This window comes from Micropterus dolomieu, linkage group LG07, assembly GCF_021292245.1.
Source record: "Micropterus dolomieu isolate WLL.071019.BEF.003 ecotype Adirondacks linkage group LG07, ASM2129224v1, whole genome shotgun sequence".
Taxonomy (NCBI): Eukaryota; Metazoa; Chordata; class Actinopteri; order Centrarchiformes; family Centrarchidae; genus Micropterus; species Micropterus dolomieu.
The window spans coordinates 12732605-12752269 of NC_060156.1; the positions used below are offsets into that span (position 1 = coordinate 12732605).

Consider the following 19665-nt stretch of genomic DNA (forward strand, 5'->3'; position numbering starts at 1 on the left):
CAGCCAGAGCCCTGACTTAAACCCAATTGAGCATCTCTGGAGAGACCTGAAAATGGCTGTCCACCAACGTTTACCATCCAACCTGACAGAACTGGAGAGGATCTGCAAGGAGGAATGGCAGAGGATACCCAAATCCAGATGTGAAAAACATCTTTCCCAAAACGACTCATGGCTGTATTAGATCAAAAGGGTGCTTCTACTAAATACTGAGCAAAGGGTCTGAATACTTATGACCATGTGATATTTCAGTTTTTCTTTTTTAATAAATTTGCAAAAATTTCTACATTTCTGTTTTTTTCTGTCAAGATGGGGTGCTGAGTGTACATTACTGAGAAATAAAATGAACTTTTTTGATTTTTGGAAAATGGCTGCAATGAAACAAAGAGTGAAAAATTTAAAGGGGTCTGAATACTTTCCGTACCCACTGTATACCACAAGGCTTGATCCTAGGTCCAGTCCCCCACATGCTGCCCCTTGGCAGTGTCATCATGAGACATGGCATCACAGTTACGCTGATGACACTCAACTCCATATTGTTGCATTTAATAATGACACAAGCTCTATCGATGCCCTATAAAAGTGTGTTTAAGAGATTAATGCTTGGATGGTCAGAACCTCCTTCAGCACAACCAGGATAAAACAGAGGAACTCGTCATTGGAGCAGAGGCACAGAGAGAGAAACTGAACTCTAAATTAAAGTCACTGGCACTCAGTCCCCAGCACCAGGCAAAAAACCTAGGTGTCATCATAGACATAGATTTAATTTTTGAAGCCTTCATCCGGAATATCTAAGACCCACGGCGTATGTATGACTTGTGCTATATAAATCAAGTTTAATTGACTGATTGATTGATCAGCTGATAAATATAACAGTCACTGTGGTCCCTGTTTATCTGTGCTTGTCAGCTTGTGTATATATAGAAAGTAGCAAAGCCTATTCTTAAAGGCAATCTGTAAACAAGTGGCTTGAAGTCATTTTAAAAAGACATTGTTATTTCCAGAGTATATTAGAAGTTGTTTTTACTACTACAGGTACAGCCCGACAATGGGTGCTTAGAGTTTGGCAGCTCTACAACTAAAGTCATTTTGGCGGATAAACTGACTTAAAAGGTCAAAATCACTAGTTCATTAGCTCACCATCCCTGTCTATATAGCTACAACCAAACTGTATGCCATGCTGCCAGAAAGACGACTGCTATATTGTTTTAAAAGTATAAATCCTTAGTATAGAATACCAGTTTCATCTGCAGCTACAATAAATGTACTCTTGGAGATTCGTTTAAACCTGTCTTGTGGTTGTGTTATACACAAGATGGTGGTTGTGAAAAAAAGAACAAAAAAGCCTGCACCTCTTACAGTCAGTCTAAAAATTCCTAAAATGAATGAATCTACTGAGCAGCATATTATTTTAACAGCAGCTGTAAGAGCTTGTAACAGAATAAAAATGTTTTCTGGCACAAGGCTGTTGATGATTTGAATAATTCATCTGAAATGTAATGGGAAGATGTAAATGTTCCCACTCAGAAATCATTTCATAATTGAACTGTACAAATGCCCACTTTGGATTTCAAATGACTGTTAAACAAGTCTGGCTTTAAAAGAGGTAGCATAGAACATATGACTGTGTAAATGTTTTGGTATTCAAAGTGTTGATAAAAAACTCTCTTTCTTCTATATATATTCAATGATGAAGACACAGAAGAGTGCAGGTTAATTTATGTTTCCTTGTTACATGTGATATTTGCTATTTTTTCCTAGATTCTACATCCTTTTGGTACACAGTGTAGTAACCCAACTTGTGAATCATAATAGTCACTTACTGATTTGTTACTTCTAAACAAATTCAAGGTAGCTTGTTGTTTGTTGTTAACAACAGCAATATGGTAGAGTGAGCAAATGTGTGCATAAGATGCCATAGATAGACAGCATGTATGGAAAACTTCTCAGTGAATGTGCACAGCTGGAGAAAACCTTAGTTTGATAATGTATAGACTGTTACATACCCTTGATATTTTCAAGTTCTATCAGGTTTTTGGGCTGAGCTAATGATAAACTCTATTGGCTTGAGGGGAGCATGTATTTCTCATTTTTCCCTGTAATACAGCAAATTGTGAGTTTGAGAGATTCTCTGAGCTGTCATTTCTCTGTCTCAGTGATGCTAATTAAACCATGACTCTTCAGGCCAAGAGCCCCCTGAGGCTACATCTTCCATTACTACCCTAAGTATAGCTAAATCCACACACATGCTAAACTAACAGCTCTCCAAACACAAGTAGAACTTGTACACTGAATAAAACTAAGACAATTATAGGAGACAGGCTTCATATTGCTCTGTAGTGCATAATACTGATGAATACTCAAATGGCTTGTTAGCTAAAAGAACACAGCAGTTGAATTCAAGCACTTTGTGAAACTTGTATAGTAGAGGCAGTGGTTTTGCGAGCGTCTATGAACTTGGCTACTCTGCCTCTCAAGGGATCACTTACACACTTCAAAAGAGAAGAGAGGCAGATTGTGACCTTGCTACATGAAGGCTCATTGACCAAAAGCTACTCACTAACATCTTCATTCCCCAAAGTCCTGTTACCCCAAGGAAGACTCCAATCAAAGAGGCACAGGCTGGTGGAGAAAAAATGCAAACAGCACAAAGGACATTATGGTAGGATGTTCTGGATTTTTGGTCACATTTAGCACATCTTGACTTATACTTTAAAGCAGCGGTGTAATGGCACCAGGAGCCAGTCATCTGATTTACAAACCAACAGGCCAAGCCCCATTGGAAATTAACAGATTATCTTGTTCACTGGTCCGATTCACAACTGTGATTACTCCGCACTTCCAACCATTAGACTTTACAGCCATGTTAGCCTGGTAAAGACAAGAATCACATAGTAAAAAATCTCATTCTTCACTGTGTGATCCTGAGACACAAATCAGAATGAAGAATTGGATACTTTTTTTTGACAAACAGCTAGCAACATAGCCAGCGACATTAAATCAACCTTTCACAAACATTTAAAGTCTATAACTAACGCAGAATTGTCACTTGCTTAACACCAAATATTAAAGCATTTCTATGCAATAAAAATATAGCAACACATCTGTGCTTTGATGTGATGGTAAAAACCAATATATACAATGAAAAATGTGCTATTCTCCATGACAAAAACATCACGCAGAACACAACACTCATATTTCCTGTGTGACCAACTGCAGAAAACTAAAGGAAAGGCTTATTTGTTAGAATTAGCCTAAAATCATTCCACGCAGTTAAATTAATGCAAATGTTTGTTTTGTGTACTCAAGGAAAGTCAGGGCCATCTCTTGTTCTGTTTCTTGCTTCCTACACATTAAACTGATTAAAAGTTTAAATTGAACTCTAATTGAAAATACCCAGTTGAACAGAAATGGGATGTTTGACCGTAACCACTGCCAGCTTTTCACTGAAGCATTCTGAAGCATTCTGTGGTATCGACTGCAAGTCTCAAAGAAGGTCACTTCTCCAACACAGGCCAGACAAAAGGTGAAATGAGACACTGAAGCAATCTTAGGTCAATATGAAATAGAAATCTCTCAGCTATACTGTTATAAAGTTATTGAAGTGCAGTAGCGAAGCCATAAAGGGGAACTTTTACAAGGAAAGAGCTGTCTAGGAGATTGGTTCGCCCACTGGCAAACAATGGCTTCTAAGAGCTAAGGTGGCATGGTCAGTGCAGTAACATGGAGCTAAATTACAGCATCTGCTTTTAAAAGTTAGTTTGTAAGTTTTACAAGAAATTTAAAATGACTTATTTTTTTATATGTGACAAAAAATATTGCAATCAAAAAGTGTATATAAATTCAAGTAGTTTTAAAGTGATCAATTGAGAATATCACATTTGTATATTCTGTACCTGCTTCTTCCAAGACTTAATCGTAGTGATGTGATGTTCAAATAAAAGCCAAGCATATGAATGGGAACTTGTTTGCTGAGGGAGGCACTAGTTATGAGAAACGTCTGAAGTATGCTCCTGCCAGCATTCACCAATAATTTAAGTATTTCATAAATAGAAAAAGACACAACTATAATTAACTCAAAGCTTATTCAGTGAGATGAGATTATGTGCAGAGAGCAAATCACCTGTTAACTGATTTGCAGAGATACTGAGTAGACCTGCTGTGTTCCCTTTCTACGAGTACCGTGTGCAGTGTCATCATTGTGATAATTGTGACAGTGATTGCTAAAAGTTGTGTCAGAAGCTGCAGCACAGAATGTTTTCACATAAAGGTCCCATGAAATATTTTGGAGATAACATTTTTCTTCTGTGTTTTGATATGTTTCAATATGAAACAATACAGGCAGGGGAAACTGGGAGTGACTTTATTTTAAAATATTTATACTAATAAAACAAATATTTAAACTCATACTGAAACTTCCAGGCTTTATATTCTGGGATGGGGTATCTCTATGATCACATTTCATAATGACATTTTTATTACACCTGACTCTAGCTCTGTAACTTCATCTAAATTGACCAATTAAAAATAATGAATTAACCAGTCAGAGGCAGAAGCTGTTTGTGGTCGCTATTAGGCCAACAGAAAATATTCTACACTGGAAATATAGACCTATCATTAGCAAATGAAACATTACAATATATTATTATTATTACATATTAATCTTTTATATGAATGGTTTATACTATTACACAATATATCAGTACGCATGTTGTAGCAGGGGAACACTAATTGTTTCTGTAGTGTAAATTGTATAAATGGCAGAGGTTCTCAATGAGAGTTTTCAGTGTCTAGTGAAAACAACTGTAAACCATCGTGAGGCAGGTGGATGAGAGAGAGGCAGCCTTCAAAGTATTTATGTGATTTGATATAAATGAGGCAACAAAGCAAGAACGGCTGTGCAATAAAAATGATTCCAGAGTATTCCTTAATAGATTATGAAATGAAGGGGAAAAAATGGTTCATCTGTGGCACAAAGCAATTGTGAAAAATAAATGAGATAATTAATAGAAATTGATAGGTAGGCTTTTTAAATATGTCTACATTCTGTTTGTTTAACTAACACCTTCCTGGTGTTATAAATACATTCCTCAGGTAAGTTTGGAAGAAGTGAATTTTTTACACCACAAAACGGACATTAGAATAAAAAGAAACAGCAAACACATTTCCCACATTTCATTAGTCGACCTCAATATGCACTTCTTTATTCAGTTTAAAGTAATGATTGTTCTACATTGTGCTGCATTTGCATGTTCAGAGTTCAACCAATTAAAAGCTAATTAATTAGACACAATTCTATTAAGAAACAAATCCCACTCATCAATATACACAACCTAGGGTCACCCATTGCTCAAATGTGAATTGGCTCTTTGCACCACATGGACTAGAGAATAGCACAATAGCACTACTGGAGCTTACAATAAACAGTTTGGCACGGATATATTTGATGGAGCACGAACTCATCAGTGCTGATAGATTTTACTCCACTGGATTGAAAGCAAGACCAGGAGGTGTCACTTGGACATGCAGCTTTCTCTCAAATGGTCACTATTAAGAAAATGGCCAGGTGCTCACTACACAACACATAAAAAGCTCATATGTCTCTAATTACACACAATGCTACAATCATACTGTACTGAAACTCTAATTATGAAATACTGATTAAATATGCAATGCAAGAAACACAACTGTACCATCAGAATATTTACTGCTGTTCATCTCAGTCTCTGTTCTAGAATTATATTGTGTATTAAGTGTTTAAAGTGTATAAAGTTTTGAAATAAAGAATAAAAAAATCAGTTTCCTTCAGTAGAATTAAACAACTTTACACATTAAGTTATATCGTGTCTTTCAATTTAAGTTTGCATTTAGCTATGATCTGCGACCTTTTATTGCACCCTATTATCATCAGTGTGGGTGAGTGTGTGCTAGGAAATAATAATTAAAAATGTTTTGTGAATTCATGTTAGGTTTTTGTACACATATTTCGCTGCCTGTTCTTTCTGCAAACCCATTTTCCAAAATCTAGATTTGATTTATGGCCACTACAGTGTGAATTTGAACCATTACAAAAAACAGTTACTAGAAGGACTACAGTATTAACATCCAATTCACATTTAATAATATTCAAACACTTATGACAAATACTGTATATCCTACATGCAAACTAGTGTGTTAGTTTGATATTAGTCATTGTGTCCCGGAAACACTACTAGGTATAATAAAAAAAAATTTTAACAGCTTTTTGTGCTAAAAATAGTAATAAGCCAAATAATAGTGTTGCTTTATGGACTATGATTGCAAGGCATGGATGAAATCTTTAAAAAAATAAAAAAGCTTTCTTGATTCTTTGCTGCACACTGGTTGAATGTCTATCTTCTATGGCGCCAGGTTTCTGTCCATTTCAATGAATGGTTAAAAGAGGAAAGTAGGCAAATGGCCTGCTGGCTGAAATCTGCAATTAAAAACAAACTACTCCACAGTTTATTTGTTATGTTTTGCCTCTCTTACAGGTTATGTGCATACTGTTAAATAAATCTGCCTCTGGCTAGTGCGAGATCCCTTGATGAATTGTGAACAGCCGACAGTGAGTCTAAGTATACTGGTCCACTTTCTACAAGGCAATTCTTACAGCCTTGCTCATTTGAGTATGCATGAAATAACAATATCCTACTGGGAGCATTCTGAGTTTCAAACATTTGGGGTCAACTGCATGAGCAGATTCCACATGTGCAGCCTGTGGCCACTGAGGTCTGGAATCTACCTCCCTCCTGGCTGGGTGACGTTGCATGTTCTATTTCCAGACCGAGGGTTGAAGTGAGGCTGCAGGGAGTGTAACACTGACCCACATGACCTGTGGCCTAGAAAAGCTGCCTGAAGCTCTGCTTCTGCTTCTGCTCAGCCTGAACACTCCTCACTCCTTTGCTACAGCCTTTCAAAGGCAAACAAAACCTTTGCGCATAGCATGTGTCTTTTCATGCCAAATGATTTGCATCCTTTTTATTCACATCTTTGACTTGTTGTCAATGTATTCGGTGCTGTTGTGAAGCCTGATGCTCACTCTCTGAAGTCTCAAGTGGGAAGACAGAAAGGAAGTCGGAGAGGCAAAACTGCTTTACTTTCAGGCCCAGTGTCTACAGGCCACATGTCTCCAGTCATCTGTCAGTAGTTTACATACATACTATGACACTTCCTCTCTCTGTGGGAACCCGTTGTCACCACTTGGCCGCCAGCAGAGTCTGACTGGGTGCTAGATGGGTCTCCCCCAGGTACCTCTAGGGAGCCACATTAGGCCTAGCTGACAGACTGACAGGAGAATGCAGACACACACAGGCAATCACACACACACACACACACACACACACACGTCCGTCCCTTGCCCAAGCACTCACTCCTCCCACAGTATGTATGCTAGCTCACATGCTCCCAAGGCATGGCGCACTTTGCATAAAGCAGTGACTTTACTCTACATCAATTTTTTCAGACACAAAATTATTTTTCACCCCTCTAGCCTCTCCATGCTACATGGAAGTTTTGAAATGAATAATGGAAACAACAGAGCTGAAGACTCATGGGATCCATTTAAAGATGTGGGAGAGGCAATGCAGTCAGGGTTTGGACTGCAGAAACATCACGCTCCGAGTAAATGAATCCACTATTGTTCTGTACAGTATAGAAATGCTGCCATAAACCCTGTGCAGGCCTATTGATGCCAACAATGACATAGTGTTAATAGATTTTCCTTTATATCAGGAAAAATACAACAATAGAAACAAACTTTAGTTTTTATTTCACCCTAAAATAAATGCATGTAAGAAATTATTTGTTGGTCAAACTGTCTGGCGTCAACAACTGGCTAAAAATGACTATTATTATGAAATTATTTCTGCAGATGTAATTAAACACAGGAATCTTTTTAAACAGAACATGAGTGTTTGTGTAGTGAACACAACATCCCAGACAGAAGACTTGATTTCCTTTGCTAAAGTGGGAGTTTAAACTATGTTTAGCTTTTCTCAGCAAAACCTTCATTTGGTATTTCCACCTTGCCTCCCCAGATACTTAAAAGTGGAAGTGAGCGAGTGAGCGTGGGGCAGTCCACTGTAACAGCTATTTTAGACCATGCAAAGTCAACATGACTCCCTGAGGTGATTTCCTGATAATGAACACAAAAGAAGTGTCAGCCCTCATAAAGCTCCATGATGATGCTGAACTCTTGAGCGCTCATCTTTTTTGCACTCTTATTTTTCTGATTTAAATTAATCTAATTCCATGTGGACTCTAAGAGGGACTGTCAAATAGGCCACACGCCAGACAACAAAACTTCTAGTGACTATTCATTTAACACCGTGAGACTATAGTTATAGGGAGGAAACAAAAGATTTATGAATTTAAATCATCTGCATGTATTCATCTACCACTATTCAAAGACATACATTTTCCTTTTATTTCATTTTTAATTATTTCTGCATTCAGCAACTGTTGAGAGCAGCTAATCAGTCACAGGTTCACATCAATTCCTAACAGCTTATTTGTGGTTTATGTAACTAACACAGTGCCTTACACCTTAATAAGCTGGGCACTATAACAACAGTAACATCATTGGCTGTCCCCAAATATCCAGTCATCCTGCCTCACTTCTGCGCATGCTGCTATGGTCACGTCATGGAGTCACTGCAGACACCCTTTGCCTTGCCGCAGCCTGACACCTTAAACCTCTATGGCAGCGTATGCTCACCCCTCCATCCCCTCATCCCTTCCCTCCGCTCCCCCTCATCCCCCTCCTCCCCCTCCTCTCCACACCATCAGGCAGACCTCAACCCATCCTCTCCCATCTCTGGCACTCAAGGCTCCCTCTGCCAGTACCTGGCACAATGCCAACCTGTCAGCCACCCGACTCCACGGGGCATGACTGAATCGCTGAGAACTTTTTGCGAAATAACCACTGATAGCTCACATCTATCTCGTCTGATCTCATCGTTTTAGCTAATTTCCTCAAATATCAATTTGAGACAATTAGTTATGTGATGAATGGGACAATGAAAAAACGCCAAAAGATTACCTTTTATATTCAAAGCAAATCCTTGCATGCTCTTGAATATGAATGTCAAAGTTAATTCAAGCATGCATTTCAATATATGAATTATAACACCATTATATTATCATTCAATGACAAAATAAAATGGTTGACACACAGTGTTACTCTGTGAGACAGTTTTATTCAAATTCTGATTTTGTTCTTACCGTTACACATTTGATCTCTTATTAAATTTAGAACAAGCTACATTTTTGTAGAATCAAAGCAGTGGGATCACAGTTACTTGGTGTTATCATAATTAAGGTGTTATACTGAGTAAGACAGGTCAGCATCAAGAGAAATTTGAGAGTTTGAATAAAAAAAGTCAATTTCAAACACTTCCGACAAATATGGTGCGATGAAAAAAGGACTTAAAGGTACTCTAGTTGCATAGGTTTTCAGTCTAGCTGCTGTAGAATGGCGGCCTCGATTTCCAGATTAGTCAGACACTGTTTTGTGAAAAAACAAGAGGAATTTCAATACAGCAAAATATTGAGTTTTCTCTTATCCTCTTGTGAAAGGCTTGCTGCTCTCTCACAATACGAAACTCCCCAACAGCACGCAATAAAAAAACACATTGAAAGGACAGGAAAAAACACCTCTCTTCACCAAGGTTATTCAATGATAAGCAACAGTACTCAGGCACACAATGACGGCTCAAAGTGCCAGCTATTTTCAAAAGTCATGGAATTGTAGATTTTGTTACTCATAGTCCTTGAGGGTTGGATATTCACTGCCTGAGAGTAACAATATAGATAATCTGTCCAAAGACATTATTTAAAGATGTGGAAGCAGATTCAGTCATAAGGATTTACTGTTGTATGATTTCTTACGGATGAATAACATGTTTATACTCTCGCCCTAAAGCTGTCTACTGCCACTCCATTCAGCCCTTGCTCATAAAGCAAGCAACGAATGACGCTCTCAGCCACAATGCTACATTATAAATAATTTTAAGGGGATGTAAAGAAGGCTACATTAACAAGACAAGCGCAGTGGAATTTTTTTTTTTGCGAGATGCCACATTACTGCAAGGCTTCAACTTGCAGCCACGCTAACACTAGGCATAGTCTATATTTACTGAACTAAAGATAGGGAAATCTCCAATCTTTTAAAGAATTTAGCATGTCTAATTAAAATGTAAACAGTGTAATGAGGACATCAGTGATTTAGGCAAACGTCTCTCTGGCTGCCACTGGGGGTATGATAATTACAGAGGCAAATCTATGAATGCACATGAATCTCCTACAAGTCCAGATTAAAAGCCTTAGTGCTAAACCTAGTTTTGTACACCTGGGGATTGTCTATTCTAGCCAATACCCAACAGGCTCAGAGCTGCCTCTTCTCCTTATGAGTGCAGAAACACCTCATGCGAAGGAGATGAAACAAAGCCTCTGTTTCAATGTGTTGGAAATGAGGAGTTTAAAGCAACAAATGCTACACTCTGTGTAAATGATATGCCTGGCATATATGGCCTAAATAAACCAGCCTTACAGCATGACTTCAGAACGTTATCAGTCATTAAGTGAACCCTAAGCTATATAAGCACATTGTGCATTATGGTATGCATCATAATAACATCATAGGATGAATGTGTGAAAGATTTGTTTCTTAAAAAAGAGAAATGAAAAGAGAACACGCCATTGTGTTTGTTCTCCCTCAAACTGGCTCAAAAATGCACAAAGAGAAACAGACAGGCAGACCAGCATGCACACACACACATACAGTACATGCACACACATACAGTACATGCACGCACACGCACGCACACACACACACACACACACACACACACACACACAAAATCACATTCAAAGACATGCATTCACATAATCCTCAAATACATTTAAATGATAAAACATATGCGACAATACAACCAGAGAAATCTATGGTGCAATTTGAGTTACAGGCTGCAGTGAAACAGTAAGACTAAATATCCACTTGGTTCCTAATATGCAACCTGTGTTGTTTTTTCCACCAGGATCTGTTAAACTAAATTAAACTGTGAGTATTTTGTTTGAGTTTGTTAGATGTAAAATAAATTATATGACAGGCCTGTAGCTAGGAGACACATGAAGCAGCAGAAGTACAAGCAGCCAATGGTAGGCACATGCATTTTCGAAAATCTCTATGCCATATGCTGTCACTCAGAGAGAAAAAAACCTAGTCTGAGCAGACAGTCGCTGTGTCTAAATGAGATGGTAGGAGGAGGAGGGGAGAGAAAGGGAGGATGTCAAGGATTCATGGTCCTTCATCTTTGCAGTAGAGCAAACACATCCCTCAGTATAAGAAACAGACAGCTGCCTCCACTTTCTAATGCAGTCCAACTTAGATCACTGTGAGAATTGTCAGCGTAGAGAGAAACACACAAAGATAACATAGCAGGCTGCCATGAGGGAAACGACAGAGATGTGTATACAAGAGAGGGAGAGACGAACAGAGAAAGAGAAAAAGAGAGGGGAGGGAGGGAGGAACACATAGAATACTTAAAAGAAAGATTGGAGTTTTTTGTCCCTTCTGCTAGCGTCTTACTCCATTGGGGACTCCCTTGCTTTTTATATGAAAAGCAGGAAAGACACCACTTAACATATTAGCTTAAAGATGACAATCCTGCACTGATCTCATACACTATAGTCAAAGGGCTGAAAGGGATTTCCTGTAGTTACTGACAAATAGATCCATCTGTAAAGATGAATATTTCATCAATTTACAACAGCATTGCAGACATCCCAGAGAGTGTTTACACAGAGTCGGCTCAAGGTATTCAGGGGCTGGCTTTAATTGTAATCATTAGTGCACAAATATAAAATGTCGGTCCTGTCATATACCGCTTCCCTGTAGTAATGGTTTAAGTTTTGCTGTCAATAATAATCATCACTAATAGTGTTCAGATTACGGAAAGAACATTTAGAGCAACTACATTGCTTCACACAGACACTATCAAGTCAAGGATTAATGTAAGATGCATATTGAAGATTTTTTTTTTGTGTGTGTTTTTGGCCACAATTGTGATGAAGTAACCTAACAGTGAATCGGAATGAATAGTAGTACAGTATACAGTGTATTTAATAATAGTCCTAAGAGTATATAATATAATATAATATAATAATCTAATATAAAAAAAAAAAATTAAAAATTGCTTTTGGAAAAGTGATTTTTTTTTAACCTTATTTTTTTAACTGACTGCATTAAACAAGGAAAGTTTACTGACTGCGGTGTGGAGAGGAAAACCTTTGCTTTGACTACCATCTGCAAGCAATTTCTTTGTCAGTATAACAGAACTAAATAGAGTGTATTTCTACATCCTTGTGTCGCTCAAAAATGGGAGGATGCAATTATTAACTTCATACACCGTCTTGCTAATATTTATAGTCCCTCCTAAAAGTGTGAACATGTGTGACATTCAGTAAAGAGGGTGATGAAAACAGGAGGGTCAGCATCTGTCGTCAAATTTGGCTCAGAGATTCATGTCAAGCAACAGCTGAGATTGCTATCATAAGTGCTATCCTATCAGAAATAAACAGAGCTGTCAGCTTCTTTCCATGCACACCGGAGGTGTCTGGGGTTAAGTAAGGACCTGCAACAATCACCTAACACGCTGCAGGAGATCAGATATGGAACCCTTCCAGGGTTTGAACTCTGAGAAATATCCTCATGTAGTACATGATAATTAGGATATTTAAGGCAAATAATCTGAGAGAATGGTTTGATAAAGGCAAGATGATTGTTTTTGCTGTGCAGATGTTTAGTAATTTAAATATAAATTTAATTTTAAGATTAACATACTCTTATAACACATATTTGAACCATAACTTCCACTAAAATTAGGTGTGAACATATGGCAGCATGGAAATGCATGCATCATTGTGATTTTTATTACATAGTACATTTAAACAGATTGGACTGGGTGTTTGAGACTACAGTGAAAAGATTTTTAAAAAACTAATTGCTCCAAACTATTTGCCATCCAGTGCAGTATCCATATCTGAGAAGCTCAAACCAAAGTTCTTTTGTAATAAAAATACCCACCACACACCTATTGGGGGTCTAAATATGAAACATAAAAATCTGACCAACAAATTTAATACCCACTTTACAAAAACACATTACAACCAAACACTCAAACATAATGATCGTGATAGTAATGTACATTTTTTCCCCCACTGAGTGATGGATGCTGCAATGCTGTTATTTTTGAAGAGGAATGAAAACATACTTCAGCTCACTGCTGATGATGTTAATTTCCTCTCAAAGCAAAACATGCAAATGAAATGTGTGAACACAATTAAGTAAATTGTTCTATGGAGGTGGGAAAGGTTCACTTAGGACAATGTGTTTGCAAAAAAAAAAAAAACAGCAACTTGTTACTTCTCCTGGCTTTGTATCCCTGATCAGATCCATTTACTGGCTTGCCATAAATTCCACTGGTAGGAATAAAAACTATGTCTGGTGCTGCCTTTGAACTCATTTGTGAGCAAATCTGATTTAGCTTCACTAGTTAGTTGTTATAGAGTGTGACAACCAAATAAAAAAAACATTGACAACTCACTGAAACTTCAAACAAGGCCAAGTGTGAGTTTTCCTGAAAGCCATTCTATATTGCATATGGTTGTTGACAAATAGCCTATACAATAAGAATATTGTCAACATATTGTGGCATTGTTGAATTAAAAGCATTGCTGTTGTGCTATCTACTTTTCAGTTCTCCTTCATATTTATTATTATTGAACACAAGATGTTAGGCTATATTTATATATATATATAAACAACCTTCATTTCACCAGAGGTGATAATTTTTTTAACCATTTAAGACAGACCCTGAGCTACAGCTACATCAATTTAAGTTGTCATGAGTATATCTTATATAAATTATGTTAAGAGCAAATATTTCATTTATGGCTAAATAATGTAAGCAGACTATGTCTCCACACACACAAAAAAGTGAGCTTGAAATGTAATCTCTTGATGGAAATTTGCAACCCTTCTGGATAAATTCACATCCCTTGTCTATTAGGCAACATAATCATACTGTTAATAGTAATACATGCAAATATATATAAGCAATGTAATATGAAAGAAAAAGTTAAACTGTACATAAAGAGTGTCAGTAACACCCAAAATAAATTAAAATGGGAGCAACTTCACAAGATACTTTGAACCTAATTGACAATGCCACTTGTATGAAATTAATCATGTAATGTGCCCTTATCCTTGGATTATAGTCAATTATTATTATAACCTAAATTAAGCAAACTTTTGAAGATGAACCGAACATGCACAAATAAAACAATACATCAATGCAATAACAACCTCTTTTCAAATATGAAACAATAACAATAATGTTAATGATAATTACAAAATGAACATACCATAAATACTGGTGCTAGTGATCATGTCTTCAAGCCTAAAAACAAGAGGAGAGGGGAAAAACAGCAGAGTCGGAATTTTCACGAGGAGGAATTCCAAAGGTTGCTTCTCATTACAGGCACTTTTTCCTCAGCTAGCCTATGCGATTTCACAACTTAAAAAACGCACGGTCCCTTGTTCTCTCCTCAGGTATTCATTAAGGTCGTGTAATTAAGGAAAAGGCAAACTAGCGGAACGCAACACGAGAGTAAAATGAAATACAATTTAAAAATAAATAAATAAAATAAGACGAAAGAGAGCCCTGGACGGAGACGCGAGAGCCACAAAGACACGGCTGGACCCTGTCACTTCTTGCGCGAGTTGAAACAAGAGGATGGGAAACATGTGAGAGACTGTAGATGACATAAAACACACATTCTCTTCCTATTAGAGGAAGAGGCTAAACCAGCGTGATGCCCCCCTCCTCCCTTTACTTTTAAAATAGATTACTTGCCAGCAGTTGTCCCACTAAGAGCGCAACGACAACCCATCTATAAACCCCCGCCTGCGGTTATCGCGGCAAGTTTTATTCAGGCTGACATGCAAAAACTTCTTGTTGCAGGAAAGTTATTTAAGCCGTATACCTATTTGTAACCATCTCCTCAAAGTGCGGAGAGTAAAACAGTAATTGCGAAGTCGTTCTAATTCCGGAACTTCACAGCCTTTATTTTGTCTTTTCTAAATCGATGACAAGTAATTTTTGCTTCGGTAAACGCAGAATGACTGGCCACTGACTGCGCTGCAGCTCTGTGATGCGCGACAGCGGTCTCCCAGCGAGCGTTTGCGCGTACAGGGGGGCTGCTGCTCCGTTTCTCTTTTTTAATTGTCAACATCACTGATAGACAGGATAAGGCTTACCTGTGTAGGTGGCAGGGCAGCGTCGGGTGTTTATAGCACCATCGATCCGGTGAGCGGTGCAGATGAATGGCTCTCTGAGGTTAAGCGCGGCTGCTCGCGATTTGAAACCATTCCAAGTTAGTGAGGGGAAGACTGACCACAGCCTCTGCCATGTTGGAATTCCAAACCCTGGACAGCTGCTCCACTGACTGAAAGCAGCACGCTGCACACTGCGCATGTTCTCTGCGGGGGGAGCCAAATTCAAAGAGAATCAACCTTAATAAGCAGCAGCTCACAAGAGGCCTATCATGACAAGATTTAGCTGTAGGCTATTTGATGTATTAGCAGTTTAATTGTACTGTCTGCATGCACTACAGGGGAGTGCCTGCTGCTGCCCAGTAGCCTACTGTAGGTTATAACCTATAATCTGATCTGCTTGGCACAAACAGAGGTTCATAGGCCTTCTTTGTATGAGAGTGTATGGACACATTTCTCTCTATGTTATATTTATCTGTATATTCTTGTATTTAGGACTACATTGTTGTACTTTGCTTCTGTTCTGAAGCTCTATTAAGAACCACCCACTAAATATGAAGCCACCATTAGCTCTCTAATTAGCTTAGCATAAAGACCGGAAAAGGGGAAACTGTAACTTATGGTGGTGGTTGAATGGCAACCTAACAGTGAGAAAGATTCCAGATTCCTTTGCATAAACCCTGTAAAATCACAATTTATTATTTATGCTATTTGTGTTTTGTATGGATTATACAAACGAGATATATTGTCTTAATTAGTGAGCTTTAGAGGTAAGCTACTGTTCCGTGAGTTTTGTTACAGTGCTGTCCTTTCATCACTTCCCAGGAAACTTAACAAACGTGATGTCTTGGCCTCAGGTGAAGATGCCAACGATGGTCATTCAGAATGGGCCTCAGGTGGTTCTAACAACCATAATGACTGTTGTTACCACAGCCAGGAGCACTAAAGAACCAGTGGTGTCGATGATCCTGGCAAATGACCCCACAGAGGCTAAATAGCTAAGTTTCCCTACTAGTCAGTCAGAACTGAAGAAGTCTCTTGGATGAGGGACGAAACGTCTTCAAGTATCTTCAACCAAGTCCAGTTGCCCTTGACTTTAACCTTCTTTGGGTTATCTTCAGATAGCCTACAGCTGATTCCCATCTTTATGTTAACAACAGCCGACTTTAGCTTCATATTTACCCAACAAATGTAAAAGTGGTATTGGTCTTATCAATTAAAGGATAATTTCAGTATTTCAGTAAGAAAGGGGTGTTACTGGATGTCACTTATTGGGATCCTTTCCATGATGTTGTCAGCCAACTGATATAACAGTCTGAGCCTGCTGGTGGGAAAAAGATGCACTTGTGGACATAATTTTGACGGGCGCAATTGCCCAACAGGAATATGTTGCAGCCACTGCAGACAGTTTGCGGCTGCCGGCTGAAGACATCTACTGCACGGATACTAAAACTTCTTGTACCTACTCATTTCGACACCAAAAGAAATGTGAAAATAAAGCCCATGTTTAAAAATACAGAAATAACCCTTTAACTCAGCAAGAAAGAAAATAATTGTTTATTCCAAAATGTACTATTGCTTTAAAGGGATTTTGTCAGAACACTTAATTGTAATTATAAAAAAAAAAATCCTTGTTTCATTCAATGATTGGCACACACTTCTGCAGGTCATTCCCAGCCACTCTCTGTTATCTGTACACGGCCTTGAAAGAGGGGCGGTGATCTCCTTTGGGGAAGCGATGTGCAAAGACCCTGGTTAGACACATGAGGATTGGCACCGCAAGTCGAAGTCGCATCATGCCCTCTCATATCCATACCCAAGGCCCTAGGAGTGATGCATTGATTCAGCCTTCAGTGCTCCCTTGACTGCACCATGCAAATTCCAACTGTTTGAAGAAATCCTTCCCAAAAGTAACACAGTAACAGTTTAAGCTAATTCACTCCATTCACTGCTAATGTCCAGAGTTAGCAGAGTGTTTTTTTGTTTTCACCTCTGTAATTATTTCCATACCTTGTTGTATACATTGCTAGTGTGAAAGAAAAGCTGAGCATTTTGAGACAAAAGCAATTGCAGATTCTGTCAAAACTATCCAAGATTTAAACACAAAACAATGAAAAGTAGAGACAATTATCATAATAACAGTGTGTGTTTGATTTCATTTACTCGGCTGCTAATTACGTGAGGATGCGAGTGCTCATCATCATTTTCTAACCATTGTGGAAAAATGTCCTGTTAATACTCCGCTGACTCGACCAGAAGCGAGTGTCCACGCTTGTAGGAACAGCCTGTGAAAATCTCTGTGTGCTGTGGAGGTCACGTTGAAAACAACAGCAGTGCATTTCCAGGTGTAGCCACGTCCATTGTCTCCTTCCTCATATGGGCATGTTCAGTATGTGCTTTTGTCCTTGTGTCAGCAGGCAGGACATTCTAAATTATTTTGCTCAGCTGCCTCCCTGAACTCTTGCTACAGCACGTCAATACACACATCATGCAGACACCCGCACATACAGCTACAGGGATCACAGTTCATGTCCATCACACACTTGAATCCTCCTTGACACAGATCAAACCTCGAGGAATAAAAAGTGAGCAAGTTGCTATGATTTGGTGTCAGGCAATTTAAGATCAAAATTTCTGATTGTGGATTTTACAGTGTCCAAAAAGATTAAACGCTGTAAGATTAAATGGAGTTGTTGATGAATTTCTGAAAAACAACATATTCACCTTAACTCCCCTGAAGGAAGCATATCAGAATATTTTAGAGATGAATATCAGGTTATATTTTTTTTTTATTACACCTGAAATGAGTAATCTCAGTTTAAGATAATAAAACTTAATGAATAGACACTTGCAGACATCCCCTTTCTGGTCCTGAGCACACACACAGTGGATTTGTTCATTTCCCCAAGAATGAGGTTAGGGGTTTGCATGGCACGTGACTGGCTGTTTTTTAACCTTCTGCCCACAGACTCTTATGTCATGTGTGATCATTTCAGCAATGTTGCTGGGCGTTTATTGTTTCTGCCATGAAACACTGACTTCTGGGAAACTGGCTGCATCGTGCCTTATCTCACAGGAGCATGCATCTTGATGCAACAAAGGAGGTTGGTTTCCCCCTGATCAGTGGCTTGTAGAATTATTAGCTCATCTTTACAGTCGTTGTCATAAAACATTGTGTAATATTAATAGCAGGTAGCATAAATTTTTTACCAAAATAAAAATGGATATTGAGTCATTTCACTGGAAACGAAAAGTATTCTTCTCCCTCTCCCAAACTGTGTTTATATTTCCTATCATTACACAGCTTAACCAAATCCGATTTGGGGCTTTCATTGAGTAATGCTGTAAATAACATAGTTTGCTGAGACGCTGCACTGTATCTCTGGGCTATCAGAGGCAATGATTCGCACCAGGAATAGAAATCTTTCAGTAGAAATAATACACACACAGGCTTAAAACACTGCAGTCTAGTAAGAGCAATGAAACATTTTTACTACAAAAGAGCACCAGCTATTAAAGAGAGAAAGATGTGCAAAGAGTGCAAAATTACAGGCTTGATTTCCTACATTATTTCAAGATGTGTATCCAAGTCCCTGTACAGACCAGGGCTACAATCCTAATAGGGACAAGCTTGAAGTGAATAGAGCCCATAGAGGATAAGCTACTAAATCTTGCAATAAAAGCAATGTGATTTACAGTAAATTCCACAAGGCTGACAGTGCCACAGCTGAGGGCATAAACACTCCTTTCAATGCTGCGCCTCAGTTCTGTCTGGTGTGAACTAAAATCACACAGGCATGCTGCTCAGCAGCAGTGACTTTGATAAATCACCAGGAAGTCCCACTGTTGGCTTAAAACTAGAACTTGTTCAGTTGCAATTCTGCATTTGTCCCTCTTTAATGTGTATGGAAGTGGCTTTAGCAGTAATCTGTCAGTGATTGATTTGGTGTGGCCAAATCCCCTCTTCGTTCTCCTCTACTGGCACACTGTTCAGCCACAGCTGTGTATTTACAGAAGGATGGCTGTATTAGGGAAGAGGCTGTCTTATTTACCTGAAACATAAACATAGTTACTTCCACTTGAGCAACTATACACACTAGGCCACCAGTAAGTTGGTTCTGAATTCATGCTCTGATGGATAAACAAACAGGCTTATAGTTTGTTTTGGGAAGAATAAATCAGATCTTAACCTGTCATCCTTTTTTGTAACGGTCAACAATACCACCAGTGTGAAGTCTGAACAGCAGAAAAAAGACTATTACACTAATATCTTAATGCAGCACATTCATCCTTTATCCTGAAACAGAAATGTA

At 38.4% G+C, this 19665-nt stretch overlaps 1 protein-coding gene across 3 annotated transcripts in view; it reads right to left on the reverse strand.

Moving 5' to 3' along the window:
* Positions 1-15488, reverse strand: part of fign (fidgetin) — a 29619-nt gene extending 14131 nt beyond the window's left edge. The window contains exons 1-2 of one of the 3 annotated variants that reach the window (XM_046054370.1): positions 15338-15427; positions 14443-14477 (exon numbers count right to left, since the gene is read on the reverse strand). In XM_046054370.1, the coding sequence (XP_045910326.1) occupies positions 14443-14467 (25 nt within the window). In that variant the 5' untranslated portion in view covers positions 14468-14477; positions 15338-15427. Of the gene's footprint in view, positions 1-14442; positions 15109-15337 lie in introns of those variants that run through there. The other 2 variants (XM_046054371.1, XM_046054369.1) reach the window with 2 other exon arrangements.
* Between the last annotated feature and the right edge of the window lie 4177 nt (positions 15489-19665).